At 30.5% G+C, this 16,843-nt stretch overlaps 1 protein-coding gene across 1 annotated transcript; it reads left to right on the plus strand.

Moving 5' to 3' along the window:
- Positions 1-2,578: 2,578 nt before the first annotated feature.
- LOC119676794 (muscle-specific homeobox protein tinman) lies at positions 2,579-7,401 on the plus strand. The gene is made up of 3 exons (XM_038088053.1): positions 2,579-2,754; positions 6,050-6,771; positions 7,018-7,401. Exons 1-3 carry the CDS (start codon positions 2,579-2,581, stop codon positions 7,353-7,355), a joined length of 1,236 nt encoding a protein of 411 aa, XP_037943981.1. The 3' UTR covers positions 7,356-7,401.
- Positions 7,402-16,843: the final 9,442 nt, after the last annotated feature.

Below are 16,843 nucleotides of genomic sequence, written 5' to 3' on the forward strand. Positions count from 1 at the left end.
GAATGAATATTAAATTGGAAATGACCTTCGGTAGAAAAATGATTTTACAATAAAGGCGTTTGGCATTCATGTTAATTCTGATTTCTAACCGAAGCGTATCGCTGATGCTATTATAGTTGTCATCAATTTGAAAGTAATATATTTAAGGATCGAAAAAAATTCGGTTCTTGGAGATAAGATACTTATACTATATTAACACTTTCAAATAAAGTGATGATATTTATATTAACACAACAACATCATGTTATAGAATATAATCTGTGGATTAACATTGTTCATACAGAAATCAAACGAACCCCTTAAAAGATAATGCTGAAACGCACAACTCACTTATTCGTCTGAAAATGAACCAACAAATCTATATACTTAGTTAAGTCCCTAATTTTGCAGGATAACAGCTCTGTTAGGTTGGTAAGAAAAAAATTGCTCAAAAGATTTTCTATTGGTCAAAGATGAGCATTGACAAAGAAGGTGAAATACGGATTCATCCTCTTCTGTATAACCGTATCCACGACTAAAATTATTATAGTGTAGAACCAGTCTCATGGCATTTCTTCCCAGTAGGGAGTGACTGTCAGCGCCGATACCATACGGTTGAGCAGGTTACATTTTAGTTGAAGCCACTGACTGGTTCGTTTGTTGTCCAGTTTGTCTCAGGTCGATCGAGAGATCTGACAGAAATTTTCATCTGCTCAATTTTTTTATCCATACTCAGATGTTTATTTTTAATATCCAGCTTAGCCGTTGCAAGGGGTATACCAAAATCCGAGAAATGAAGTATATTTTAATCGTTAATGGTAATGTATTTGCATTTATAAAATTTTGACTATTAATATTTTTCTAATAAATTATTTACAAAAGAATTTAATTTCATAACAAGTTCGAGTAAATTGACAGTAAATTGAGGGAAATAGTAAATTATGTCGTTAGGGCAGTGAATGTTGATATTTACCAGAATTTCGAGTAGGGTGAATTAGATGAAAATTAGGTAAATTAGGTGTTACCATTGTGAAAATTTTATAAGATGTTTAATAAAAAAATAAATAATTTTGAAAACTTTTAACTAAAAATAATAAATAATTGCAATAAATAAATAAATAAATATTTATATAACTGCAGTCCCTAGGAAATTTCAATTTACTTTACCTCAATTTACTCGAAGTCGCACACGGCCTAACTCAAGATAATTAGTTGGATAATAAATGTTAATTTGCTTTCTATTTATAATATATTATAATTTGCTTTCCATTCATAAATTATTATTTCATCCGATTTTTATATATCTATCAGGAATTCTTGAAAAACAAACACAACTCAGCTATTTGTATATATATATATATAATACTTTTATATTATTTCTATATATATTATTTTTTAGAGCTACTTCTTCTATTTGAAGAATAAAAGCTACTTCTATTTATGAGTTCTACAACTTCTCCGTTAGTTTATTATAGCAAAGAGGTGGATAAAAAACCATGACAATGGTTAAGAAAAGTCAAAATAATAAAAACAATATTACTAAATATTATTAGTCCGTTTATATGTAATATTTTTAAATTATGTACTACATATTTGTACTAAGGTTGCTTTGGTAGTGAGCTAACAAGACTATGAAACTACACGGTCGAAAATTTTAGTTTAAAGTCTCAACCCTGTAAACTTTTTTAGGGTTTACATCAATATTTTCAAGCTCTGAGGTTGACTTTTTAAACCTACTGAAGTTTATAATTGGTAATATATAAGAAAATAAACTCTAGAAGTTGAATGCTTCAACTTTAAAGTTTAAATCGCAGACAATAAACTGGGTGAGTTGATAACATAACCCGCAAGTTTTATTTTAAAACCATTAAGATTCTATTAAACTGTTATAAACTTATTTAAGTTTGGATAAATATAAAAACCCTCTGAGTTTTAAATTTAAACGAAAATTTTCGACCGTGTAAGCATTAAAAACTATAATCAGTAATATAACAAAAACAATTACATTATAAAATTACTTATCACATCACAAACAACTTGTATTGAGTTAAAAGTGTTAATAACAGAAATCTTTACTCTTAAGAAGCAATTGAAGTGTTTAAAATTAAAGTATTAAAAATAATAAAATGTTGGATTACGGCAAATTATTTGCTTTCAACTTATTAAGTACAATAATTTTGACACAAAACAAATAACAATAAAAACAAAACACTAAAGGAAAAAAAACAAAGGAACGATGTAAAATGAAACAAGTGCGCCTTCTCCTATTGGCTGAAAAGTAGCCATTTTCTAAACGTTGTTGGTGGTTGCAAGAAGAACAGCAGGAAACTTAAGAAACTCATACGCTTAAGCAGAGCGTACGACAGCATTGTTTACGACAAATGGATGCTTTTAGTTTCACAAACGTACTGACAAATTATAGACACGCACGTTTACGGAAAGAATCAAAATCAATAGTGCGATTTCTGAAGGCAGCGGTGCCTGGCAGTGTAATTAAAAATTTCGCTAATTAGATACTTTTGTTATTGTTAAAGCTTAATTTCAAGAAGTGTTTACAAAAAATCGTGAAAACTCAACACAAGAAAAAAATTTGTTTAAAATGCTGCAGCATCAGCAACAATCTCAAGTGTCGCAAGGATATTATGATTACAACCAATCTAGCCCTGGAAATATTACTAATTCGGACTCACTTAATACAACACCATTCTCCGTTAAGGATATTTTAAATTTGGTTAATCAAAATGACAACTATGACAGTTATGGTCAGTTAGAAAGGTAGGGACGATTAAAGTACATATAAATAATTTAAGATCGGTGTACATCACCTTTTATAGGCCAGAAAGCCCACGCTTAGACCATTAAGGTCTAGTACGATACCGATAGTATGCATCACTCAGTATGCGCGTGTTATTAACGAATTGTGATCGGTGTTATTAAATAATTGAAATTAATATAATTGAAATTAAAGTAACATTAAAAATTATTTAAAAAAAAATTAAAAATAATTACCATATAATACATTCGGGATTTAATATTTTGAAACACATCCAATTAGCCGTCGCATTAGTTAATCAATTCTTATTTTACAGTAAGAGTTTTTGAGAGAAATTTTGAATTAATTTTAAATTGACCAATTGAAGATTGTGAAATTATTACTAACAATTATTATATATATATTATATATATTTTAGATACCAATGTGCTTTATACGAAGAATTGATTAATTAGAGTTGATATGATTTCACTTACTTTTATTTTAAGAAAATATATATAATATATGGTTTAGTTCTTCCAAACTGATCGGATCTTTAATATACAGCACATTTTTCCTATTAGAGTTATCGAATTTAATTGGTTTATTACTTGTTTAAGAATATCAGTAATATAGTAATAAATATTTAAGATTACAGTGAGAAAACTTGATACTTATTTTTATAAGTGTCTATAAATTTCTATAAGTTTGAGATATTTTGGCGGAAGGCTTTGAATGAGCAATAATGCTCAATGAATTACTTTTAAATCTTTAAATAAATAGATGACTTATTTTGTTATCTATCATGACTTCATGACTTCATAAATACTCAGCTCTTCTTTATATTTTTTCAGAATGATTGTTTAGTGCAGTTCGTTGTGACCTTTCATATATCCAATAAAAGGGTTTGTTGTCGCATTGAAGAGGAGTTTTGTCAATATTATAGGTTACGTGCATTATAGGTTACACCTGAATTCTTAAAAAACTTCTCTAAATTTGTCCATATTGAAAAATTCTAACGAGCAGCAGTATATTGTTTTATAAAATTAGTGGAATATATAATAAATATTACATATTTATACATATTTAGACATATTTATACATATTTCATCTTTTTGCATCTTTTACCTTTAGTCCGTCACTGCCTAAATATATTCCAATCGTTTATGCTATACGGTCTATATTTTATGTCTTCACAATTTAATGATCGTGTTGTGTAGTGGATTTGAGTCCTGGGTACCACACTCAATAAATAGTGCACCTCATAATGAGTTTTGGAACTTAAAAAATATTTATATTGGTTATTTAATTAATAAAAATTAATTGTACGTGGTATACTATCCCATGTTAGGGTTATATCTAACCTGTATATTGTCTGGAGAATTTATTAAAATAAGGTTGAATGAAGGTATTCAATTTTATCTTAAAGCACATATCAGTGTCTTTGTCTCTGCCAGACATTTAGCGAAGGCGTATTCGATAATGACTTTGTATTATATTTTTGTACCGTAAAACATTTTGGAGTAGAATTTTTATTTATTTACTTAAGAACTAGAAGAAAAACGACCACAACGTATAAAAAAGTATGGGGTGTATTCTATTATAATTTATATATATGTATATATTATATATGTGATTTAGCAGAATATTCGTATAGAATATTATTTAACTACCACATACCATAGAAGAAGTAGAAGAATAATAAGAAGAATTTAGACCGAACTCTTGTTATTGTATTATTTTGTGTACGAAGAAATAAATATTACTCAGGAAAGATATAATTATTACTAAGAAATGATATAGTTATGAGAAGTAAAGTACAGTTTAGTAATATTTCAAAATACTTGTAAGATATTAAATATATATATTATACAACTAACTCTACTCATTTGACTTTTGTGAAGAGTAATATGTTTTTTTTGGAAGGTATGTATCTTGTTGGACCCGCTAGCGTTTCATTGGGAGTGTGAAGTGACTTTGATATTTAGTAAGTAGTGCTGTATACCTATTTGGAGCTATATAGTTTGGTCGCAATTTATGTTGCTTTAGTTTTATATTAGGATGGCTAATCTAGTTTTATGAAGAATTTCAATGTTTTATGTATATTTTGAAAGAGAAATTAATGGGCTTTAAATGCTCCAATATTTTTCATGCTTTTGGTCTTCAACATACTAATATGAGCATAGTATCAGGGATATGAACATTGAGAGTTATAGTAAGTGATTTACCAAAATGCTATAAGCTGAGGCTTATTTGATCTTCAAAAGACTATTTTAGAAGTTCCTTTAATTGAGTTTTTCGTAATAAAAATAATATTAATAATAATAATATTAATAATCTACTAGTGATCATATAAGCAAGAGTTATAATATAAACATATTTAAGTTTATTTTTGTTTCTTTTAATTAATATTGACTTTTAATAGTTAAAAAAATTTCCAAAATAATCTTATATTTCTTCTTCATAATAAATGAAGATTGAATAATTTCACATGATGGGAAACTAATCAACCTGTTATCTTCCCTTCGTAGGGTTCAATACGTTTTTTAATTCTCATTATTGAATATTAAGGTTTACCTAATCTTGTTATTTTATTTATTTTTAATCAAACTAACTCACGGAAGAAATATTGTTCTGTAGAAAATAAACGTTATTATAACCTTTGTTCAATGGAAAAGAAATAATTTAAGGCATAAGAATATCCTATAATAATATCCTATGCAAACATACAATTTGAATATATGGTATGCTTGCAAGATGAATTGCATCCCTGAAAGGATATTTTTTCAGTTTTTATTTTCTTTTAAAATTCTGTCAAATCACACTAGTGCATTAATAAGAAAAATTATTTCAAAACGGATACGAGCAAAAGGAAGCCGTGTTGGGCGCCTTCGTCCTAGCAGAGGCTGTGATGGCTGCAATATGAATTCTTTTTTATGCCAGTTTTGTGGATGGTCAGGCAAAATCGTAGAGTTGCAACTTAAAATTTGCCTGGTTAGCACATGTGCCTTACACACTATAATCATGGAAGTATGGGTCTAGTCACTGCGGCATGCTTAGTGTTGTTAATTCTGATGAGGCATGAAATGATGTCACCACAAGAGCCTAAACTTATAATTAGAATTTATTTGAAATTTTTGCAAGATATTAAAAGTGTATACATATATAGCAAAGACACCCTGCCTATGTTCAGGAACTGCAGTACTTGGTGTGTGCCTAGCGGCTACATTTAGCCCTCTGTGCGAACATGTGTGAAACATTAATTTGTTTGTATGACATTGTTTTACTTTAATTTTGAATTTTTTTCTTTAATTTTAGTAGTCCGTTACATCCTTCCTCAGCACAATATATTAATGATTATGATGAACAACAACGTGTTGGTTATTCGCATCAGGAATCTGTAACAGCAATTCTTCCACATGGTCACCATATAACTCCTGTAGCAGCGATGTCGCCTCAGTACTATTCCAACGAATTTACACAAACTGCACATTCACATTCAAATGGTTTGAGCCATCATCCAGCATATGCAACTACAGCACTACATTCGCATCATGCACAGGCACAGGCACAGGCACAGGCGCAGGCACACCATACACAACACTATTATCCGCCATACAATTCATCACATCAGTTTTATGTACCGCCACCACCACCACCTCCGCCACCACTTGTTTCAGACTCAGTTTCTTCTTATCCCGCATCTTTTTGTTCGCAAACTGGCCAGCATTCTTCTGCTTACAATTACAGTTATGGAGTACCTGGTGGCACTCCATATGGCAATTCACAAGCAAGTGCTCATGCGTTAATAAAGTCTGAAGCACAATCACCTCAGACTGAATATATATCAACGCCCTTTATAACGCCTTCTCCTACCTTGGACTTAAATAGTTCCGCTGAAGTAGATGTATTGCACGTAGCAGCAGTTCAACAGCCGGCAGCTTCGACAGTCAGTTGCAAAAAACTATCAATGGCAGCACAGTCCGTACAGAACTTACTGGAAACAGCTAATAACTCGGCTTCACTACGCAGCATATCCAGCGGAACTGCTACGGATATAGTGCACAATTTCGACCAATGTACGGATGGTATTATATCAGACGTCCAAAAACGTACCAGTAAGTAGAGAAAGATTAGAACAGTTTTTTATTTGTGGAATTAATTAGAATCAATTAGTTAATATTATTTATTATAATTAATAGTCTTATAATTAGAATTAATAAATTAATTTCTATTATATATAGTATAATGTATATATTATATAATAGTATCAATGTATATTTCAGAAGATAACACGCAAGTGACATCATCACGTTCAGAATTACGTAAAAATGGAAAGCCACGTTCTAAGCGTAAACCTAGAGTACTCTTCTCTCAAGCACAAGTACTAGAGTTGGAATGTAGGTTTCGTTTGCAAAAATATTTGACAGGTGCTGAGCGGGAAGTCATTGCACACAAATTAAATCTGTCGCCCACCCAAGTAAAAATTTGGTTTCAAAATCGTCGTTATAAGTCGAAGAGAGGTGAAATCGATGGCGACATAGTCATAGCATCCATGAAATACAAACCAGAGCATATGGGATCACATCAAGCTCTTATGTGGAACGAAGTCCATCATCAGTGACAGAAGCGTTGCTTTATATAGTAAGGCCAATAATTATTTTCAAATCAAAAATTGCAAACACAACGAAGGTACCTAATATATTGACAATAATTAAATAATTTTATTAAAAGTTTTTATTATATTAATTTAAAAAAAAAATAAGAATCATTATATTGTATATACTCATAGAAACATGTGACAATAACTAGTTAAATAAAAAATAATTGAAACAAATTTTAAGCGCGAAATTATTTTAATAGTTCTGGTTGCGTTCTATAAGACCCGAAATAAAGGTTACTGGACATTAAGAGTGTGTGAAAAAAAGTAGAGTTTGTAGAAAATAGAGTTAGAAAGATTTAGTTTCACTTAAAAAGTCTTTTTTATACAAATATTTTTTAGAACGGTTTCAAATTTCACATATAGTATTGATTAAAGCCTCCAAGAGAGGCTTAGACTCTTTTTACGAGAAAACTAAAAAGTAATTTTAAATTTACTTTCAATTCCAAGGAGGATTCATTTCACATTTGAAAATATCTGCATCAGCTTTCTTGTATAGTACATATATGAGTATATAGCATATATATGCAGTATTCGTTTATGTAAAGAAAGATACAATCATAGACTTATTCAATCATATACTTATTCAATATTAAAAAAATTAAGGTATTTATGTTGATTAGTGTAGTGGTGGTCAAAATAGTTACTAAGTTGATCAATCTTTTCGATAATGAGATAAGACGCTTATAGATTTATTTGTTTCCAATAATATTGGATTCGTCTGGAAATGATAGTTCAATCGGACACAGTTAAAAAGTTCATAACTTCATAGAAATAAAGTAGAACCATATGTTTCAAATTCTAACAGAATTTCCGAACTATTTAAAAATATTATAAAGGATCAATTAATATATGTATAAAAGATTTCCTTAAAACACATCGGCTTTCTGTAGAAATAAGCACTTGGATTATAGCAGTTCTTTTGTGCTGTCCTATGGCCTTCCTTGTCCAAAGGCATTGAGAAACAATAAATTTTTCCAAAAATACTGCAGAGGACCAATTAATACATGTAGGAAATTTATATAAGATATTCATAAGATGCATGACTTTCAGTGGAACATAGAAATTTGACTATAGTCAATTGCTTAAACTGGTTATATAATTTTTGCCGGTTGCCATATCTGTAAGCGGGAGTTTTTCTTGTCTTAAGGTTTCAATATACTATATATTTAAACACTTTTAGAATGTTTTAGTGATAAACTTAATAAGACTTACATAGAAAATCATAGAAAATAGTATTGAGTCAAACTTTTAATCTGACTAGATTCAGGTTCAGAGCTATCGCTCGAAAATCTTATTTTGTGACATTGTTTTTTACATGTAACATTTTGACCTATCATGGAGATGATGGATGATGGAGATGATTTTGTAAGTTGAAAAATTGAAAGCATAGAATTAGGAACACATATGGTTATGGATGATAATGGCCCTCACATATCTATAAAAAATATAACGGGAAATTTCGTAATAAATAGATTCTTCCACTATATGTTTTTGATATAAGGTAGTAAAACCTTTGTAGTTTGCAATTTCCAGTATTGAAATACTTGTAGTTTAAAAGGATAATATAATAAATTTTACTATGATTATTATTTTTATAACAATAACACATTCTTAGCTCCGGAATTTAATAAAATTCTGGGAAATTTTTTGGCAAATGATGGTACCTCCGCAGATCATTGTTTTCTTTTAGAAAGTGTGATACTTATCAATCACTAATTGTCAGTAGATTTACTTTAATGGCTTTGATAATCTCATACCACCTGGAAAGTTAAGATCTATTAAGTTTATAACTACTACCAAAACATAACGTTGAAAATATATAAATATGTTCCTTTATTCTTAGCCTTTCTATTCTACAATCTACCTAACCACAATTTAGCCTAACTCAGATTCAATTTAGCCCCATTTAGTGAGCAGAATTGAAGTTGAATGAGTGGGCGTGTTAATTTAAAAATGATCAAAATTAGAATTATTTGCCTTCTACCGTTCATCGTGGAGTTCAGGCAAATTAATTATTTGTCTGCCTATCGCTTCCATTAGCCAGCAACAATTACATCTGCGATTTGTTGAGGTTGTCTAAATACACGCATCCGAATTACGTATGTGTGGCTTGGTGTTGTGGTCGCAATATAAATCAATTTTTATCAAAACGATCTGTTTTTACTTTTGAATATTGCCTTGCATTGTAATATTAATTCAAATCTAAAAGAAACATAAAAATAAAAATAAAAAATATTGAAAATATGTGAAACCAAGAAGAAATATTGTACATATTTCCTCTTTGAAATGCTCTTGCCTAAAGATGGAAACAACAAAGGTTGCTTTCATTTAGAATGGCATTACGAGTTCCGATATGAGTAGATAAAGTGCTCCAAATGCAACTGTAAATTTAAACATAAATAAATGAAAATATACTTTATCAGACATTTATGACAGCGAATGAGTTGAGTGGAAGGGGACTGGTAGTGGGAATGGGAAAGGGAAGGGAAAGGCCAAAAGCGGGAATTGAACTCAGTGAGAAAACGTGTATATGTATAATGGAGTGCTCACGCGCTAGTGGCATATCAATTACTAAATAAACATGACCGTTCGTCTTCCTTAAATCGTGGATGCCCCGCAAGGGCTTTGTTGCACTTGTTCTTGCAACACAACATGCAGCTGATCACACTTAATTTTTTTTTTGCGTTGATGTATAAAGTTTCATTATTGAGTTTTCTATTTGTTTGGAGTTTTTATAAGGCATTAAATTAGCGAGGGTAAATGTCAATCAAAGCCATCAAGAATCTGGGGGCAAATCTTATGACAGGCTCGGGTCACAATTGCGTTAAGTTCAACCTTAAAAAACTAATCCAATAAGTAGGTAAGCGAGAGGGAAAGATTTCAAACAACAAAACGCCTTGGCACAAATTGTAGGCAGATCAATTGCTACAAAACTAAATTTATGTAAAATTACATAAAAACCGGCTCGAGGCGTCATCAATTATGCATTAATTTAGTTCGCATCTAAAACTATTTTTTAGTTGTACTCACATATGCTTGCGCACGCCTGCCTAATATCTATTAACAGAGAACCGGGAATGTATACATGGGCTGGCAATGTTGACCGCAGTGGTCGAAAAACGGATTCATATTACATGTCTCGTCAATGACTTTGAATTATTTACTACCTACACCAACTAATCCCAATTACACACATGAGGCATGCAGCATGCGACATTCCGCACATGTACAGTGAAAACCTTTTTTAAGGATGCGCATTCGATTCCGGAATATTTTTCATAATTTTGTCTAGACTTAAGGCTCTTATCGTCAACAGTAAAGTAAAGTAAAGTAAAGTATTTAAAAAAAAGATTTTTCTTTGATTTGATTTGTTTTTAAATTAACAGTATTTTTATATTTTTATACATATATTTAGTTTTCCGTTTACTTACTCTTATTATAATATTACAAATGTTATATCGAAAATATAAAAAGAATAATTATGTAAAAAAATAGCACTGCTCTATGCACTTTTCCAAATCTGTAACAGATAATTTTGTCAAATTTTTTTTGAATTTAGTCTTCCAAAACCTTAAAATTCAGGACCAAGTGCAATCCTATCTATCAATGTCTAAACATAACGCTGTCTCAAATGTACCTAATTTTTTTAATGCATACCTAATGGAATCACAACTAAACATTGCATTATCATTTAAATTTGTTCTCTCCATTATAACAGAATTCGCTGCTCCAACACAGTAGCCATTGTAGATGCGACATATCAAGGCTCATCAAGGTTTTCTTCCCATTGAAAAAAGGAAAAGGTTTTATCATTGTAAGAAAATCTCAATATGGGCAATGACTTATAGTATCAGTTAAAACCTCGAATGGTAATGAATTGTGAGTTGAAATTTCTTACCCACCTATTTAGGTGATCCGTGCCTTTATTCCATGCTGAGGGTCTCTAGTCTTGTAGTCAAATGCAAACGAATTTGAGTTGCTCCCTCAACTTGAGCATTTCACAGTTGAGTTTCTATCTTCACAGAAGTCTTCTTCTTAAGACTGCTGTTTCAAGTAACTTTTTGGTGCACCATCGTTCCATATTCAAGATATGATATATCTTATAATCGAATAAGCGATGGTAATTCGTAGAACAATGTCAACGTTGTGATTAAGTTTATGACGAAATTCTCACATGTAAAATCGTAGAGAAGACATGCTTTCCATTTGTCGAGCAAGTTTTATTTCGCAACGCAGGTCCTTTAAGACACGAGACCGTCGGTGATCGGCAGTAAGAAGATATTATTGCATATGAGATTATTAAAAGTTGATATATTTCATTATATTTAATTTCACTTCATTATATGTGATTATATCTGAAATTAAATATAATCTGATCTGATCATATACTCGTATTATTGATATTACCTAATTGTACGGAAAAAAATATACCAAAAAGCATTATATAAGAAAGATATTATCTGATCTGATCATATATTATTGATATTACCTAATATAATAAAATATATAAGTAGCCTTGCCTTGCCTTCCTTGTCCAATCTTCAGTATTTTAAAATATTTATTTGTTAGTATGATACCAGTTTTTATAGACTGTTAATAAATAGTTTTTAGTTAAACTAAAAATTGATAGTTAAAATTTTCCGACCTATCCGTCTCTAATAATAGGAGCTTTTATTAGCTTAGAAAAAATATGTATATATTCATTAATACCTTATATCTTACACACAAAAGCCAACTTGAGCTCAACGCCCGGATTGGAGTTGCTAATACGCAGACCAGAAGAATTCTCAAGCGAACCACAGAGGTACGGGTACTAACAATGCTAAAATGTGCGACTCTGCCATTCAAGTGAATCAACTTAATAACTCTATAAACTCAGCTAAGTCCTTAATTTAAAAGAATGACAGCTCTGTCTAGTCGATAGGAAAAGAGGCCCAAAGTTTTTTAAGCTCTTACCGGCCGTATATAGGCATGGACAGGAAATGAGTACTACTTTTTGGAGTCGCAACTACGAAGAAATTCATTGTAGGGTAGTTTATCTTGATGTATTAGAGTGGAATTCAACAGATTTAATGTTTTCTTATGTCTCTTGGGTTTAACGTAGGCTTTGCTGTAGCAGGTGATGTCGCCGTTGTCCATGTTAGGTAGGTAGTGCTGCCACTGGCAAATGTCATACCACACAGTGATATTTTATAGATGAAATGTTCTGTTTGATAAATGTCACTGAATCAGTGTTACTAAATGGAGAATCTCTTTTTCTTAAGTAGCGTATATAGCACGAAAGTCGGGATAACCGGTTGTACATTTTTGTAATAATATATTAACGGTAGTTATCGACGTCATCGCTGAACTTGTGTGATATGTAAACAAATGGAATATTACATAACCGCCGGTTTCTTTTTATACTGCACCAGAATTGCCTTAAATTTGAGTTCAAGTGGAAAATTTGTCATAATGCCGTCTTCTACTGTACGCGACAATGAAAATGAAAAATTTTTTCCTCAATTAGTGTTTGGTGCTACAATTAAAAGTAAAACAAAAAAAATATATATAAATGAAAACAAGAAACTGAAACCACTAAATGGCGCTTAGAGTCAAGGCGCCAATGCCATAAAATAGTTGTGTCAAAGGATCAAAGACGGAAAAGGCGCGTTTGAATGTCATGTTTGGAAATTCGTTGTTCATTCTCTTCTAGGTGGTATCCTTTGAGCATAACATTGAGCGTCCTTTAAATGTTTATAGGCTTTAGATTGAGTTCTGATTGAATAGGAGCCAATAATTGTCTAATTTGTGCCGACAGAGGGTGAAGACCTCATAAAACAGTTTTGCTTTTCTGGAGTAAAAATTGTAACTCTTCTTTTTATGTATAAAAAATTCTTAATATATAAACAATTGTCAAATTTGTTGAGTTTCATAAATAAACTTTTATTAACGAGAAATTTTACAACTTTAACACTCTTGAAGGCATAACGCGATCTTTTTTGTTAATAAAATTTAGAAAAAAATCTTTTGTGAATTCCTCAAGAATAAAAAAATTAATAAAATGTCAAGTGGCTCCGCTGGTTTCACTTCGATGGAAGTGACATTTTATCAACAAACAAAATGAATTAAATTGACTTTTATTCTGCTTTGATGTGGGAACTTTTGTAAGCAAATGACAGGCTACACAGTAGTCAGAAAAGAGTGCGGACTAATTGCCGCGAAAAGATTTATTTCCATCAGTTAAACGATTTGTATTTAAAAGTTTTGAGTATTTCAATACGATATGTTATGTTCAAGTCATAAGATAGTCCTTTCTTACAAGAATATTTGCTATTTTGATAATCCAGTCTCGTTTGTTCAGATCAGCATATATGAATCACAATTAGAAGCGAAGTGTAGTGTGATTATATCCTATTTTCCTATTTAATTTTTATATATTTTGATACCCATTTGTTGGGGTTTAACATTAGTATTAAAGAAGTCTTTTAAGATCTTAATAGAGTCGCCGACTATCACTTTAAGGAGTTGTAACTAAAATGATATCAAATCCATTCAGATACAATTGATTTTTTGAGTAATTCCTTCTGGAGTTGAGACTGTACAGATTGCTTCAATAATATTATTTCTGACAGATGCACATATAAGATAAATTCATAAATTATCTTAAATTGAACTTCCCTTTAACTGTTTTGACAAGATTATAGGTGATTCATAGCTACCGATTGAAGCTAATTTTACAGAATTAATTGAATTTAATAAAGGTACTGCTTTGGAATAACAATAAACTCCAAAAACGGTCTTAGAGCTGTTAAATCTTTAAATAACTTTTTAAATACATTTGTTTTGGTAAAATGAGTGGGTTGGATTTTCACAATAATACTAATTAAATTAAACAACTTAATTATATTATCATCAATAGTGAAGATCCTACAGAAAAAAAAAATCTTTCATAGTTCGAGCCCTAAAATTAATTACGAAAACTGACAGGCTTACCAACAGCGCGTTATCGAATCTCAGAATGGTTACAGATTCCTCGGGAATATATGCAGATCTGAGGTCAGTTATTGCTTAGTCTGATAAAGTGATAAACAATAATCCAGTCAAGGCGTAGAGAGGGGTTATGAAGAAACCTCGCAGTTAATAGAGAGGAAAAGTGCTCAAGTATTGACTCAACTAGCCTCAACATAATAATAGAGATATAATCATGTTAAGGTAGGTAATACTTTTAAATTTTAAAAAGGAAGTTTAATTTTCTAAATACTAAAAGTTAAATAAATGTACTTTATTATTTTTACGCATCATTCAAATTTATTTAAGTCATAGCTGGCTTTCAAACAAAATTCGTAAAAGGACAGAACGAATGTTTTCCAATAACAATTCCATTAATTTCGTATTACATGTGTTCATATAAGATTTTGTTAGTATCTTGTAATTCATTGAAAATCTATAAGAATAATATTTAAAATTACAATAATTCTTCTAACAATATGTAATTTTATTTGAAATTTGCAAGATATATAAAAATTTGCAAAAAAAAATTTTTTATAGCATCCCTGGTTAATTTTTACCTTCATTATTAAATACACACACCAATGTCAGTATTCATCACGAATAAGAACCATTTTTTTTATTTCCTTTACGTATAGGTGGCGCAGTAACTAGTTTTTGCACACAAATTTATAAACTCCATTCTTAAATTTATTTTCTGTACTCAAACTAAAATATTAAACATTTCTAAACACTTCTTAATTACTTTTTTATATTAAGTTAATAGTTTGATGGTGAAGTTGTTAATCAAATTGAATAAATATGCAAGCATCTTGTGTTAATAAAGTTTGTGGTGCATTTCTTCACTAACTAATTTTTCAAATTTGTAAAACACTTTTGCATATACATGTTTTTTGTGTTAGATGGCGCACTGAAAATTCTGTTCCAATTAGACTTTGTTAGACTTTGTTTTTTTTATTATTTCTCTTAAATTTGGTAGAAGACACGTTTTAAAAAAAAATTCTATTAAGAAAAAATAGGTCTTTCCACAATAATGATAATAATTTCTCAAACATCAATCATCAACTATTTAAGTAGAAGTAATGGCATTGTCATATGCATTTTCTCTATAAGTATCTAGCACTGGACTTTAGAAGATATAAGTTTATTAGGAAATATTTTTCTGACAGTTTGTCGAAATATGTGCTAAATTCGTTTTTTACTTTTTATAACTTAAGGTATTTTGCGAGACATCGGTAATTGAGGTCAGCGGAAAATTATCTGCTGACCTGTCCTTTCTTGACTACCATAGTTTGGACTAGGTTGATCTTGAGAACTGAACTAATACTCGACCTTATCTATTTAGATACGTCTTATTTGATTGAAGTTCTTTGATATCCGGTAGCTCGGTATATGAGAAAAATATATCCTTATTATTATAATTATAACAATTATATATTATTATAAGATATTTATCTTATATATATCCTACTTCTACGATTTGATTATTTGTTTGTTTAAGATAAATCTTTAAAGTTAAATGAATTTGAAACGAAGCATTTCACACCTACATATTCCAATCATTGGTGTTGTAAGAAAGCTTGGCGCAGTAGCTCTATAAAATTATTTCTGTTATCGCAAACAATTTTTTATAAAACACAACATATAAAAATCGTTATTTTAATGAAGTAATCTTAGAAGTTTCTCTTTATATTTATTAGATCCATTATATTATTATTGGTGATTAAAGAAAAGGTCATTACATAGTAGTCCGAAAATTATTTGCATTCAATCACATTTAGTGGGACACACATTTAGTACCACATGAATCCACTTCTTATTGTGGTATATTAATATATAGCATAGCCTCACTTTGTCCTCTTGGATAAGTTCATGGTTTCAGGTCATAAAAGTAGTTGATTTTGTTTGATTTTGTGGTGTATCTAGAAGCGGAAGAATTAGGGGTAGATCTTCCCGTTGATAGTGTAATTTACTGATAGTGAACTGTGAAAACATTGAAAACAGAAATATTTTTTAGTGCAAACCCTGATATGATGACATGGAGCTAGGCTTCGCCTACCCTATGATACCTCTTGCAATGCGCGTCTACCAGTTCTAGAAGAAAGAACACTAGAACACCTGTTGTGTCTATGTCCAGGCTTGGTCAGAACTAGGATTAAGTTAAGTTTAACGGGGCCCTCTTCTACAACACACTCGGAGATGTCTTTAGTATTAGTATTAGCCAGACTCTTGCCTTTATAAATGCTTCTGGCTGGTTCTAGCTTGATCTTTTTTTAGTATCCATTATTACAAGGATTTGTGGATTCAAAACGGGTTTTTTCGGCCCTCCCTCCACCACAATTAACTAACTAACATAACCTCCGTTTGGCACATATTTAAATAACAGTTTTTACTGAAATATGTATTTTGTTGTATTTTTAAATTGCCTTCAAATTATTTATATTTATATATGTGAAAAA

This window comes from Teleopsis dalmanni, chromosome 2 (genome assembly GCF_002237135.1).
Source record: "Teleopsis dalmanni isolate 2A chromosome 2, ASM223713v2, whole genome shotgun sequence".
In the NCBI taxonomy this organism is placed as follows: Eukaryota; Metazoa; Arthropoda; class Insecta; order Diptera; family Diopsidae; genus Teleopsis; species Teleopsis dalmanni.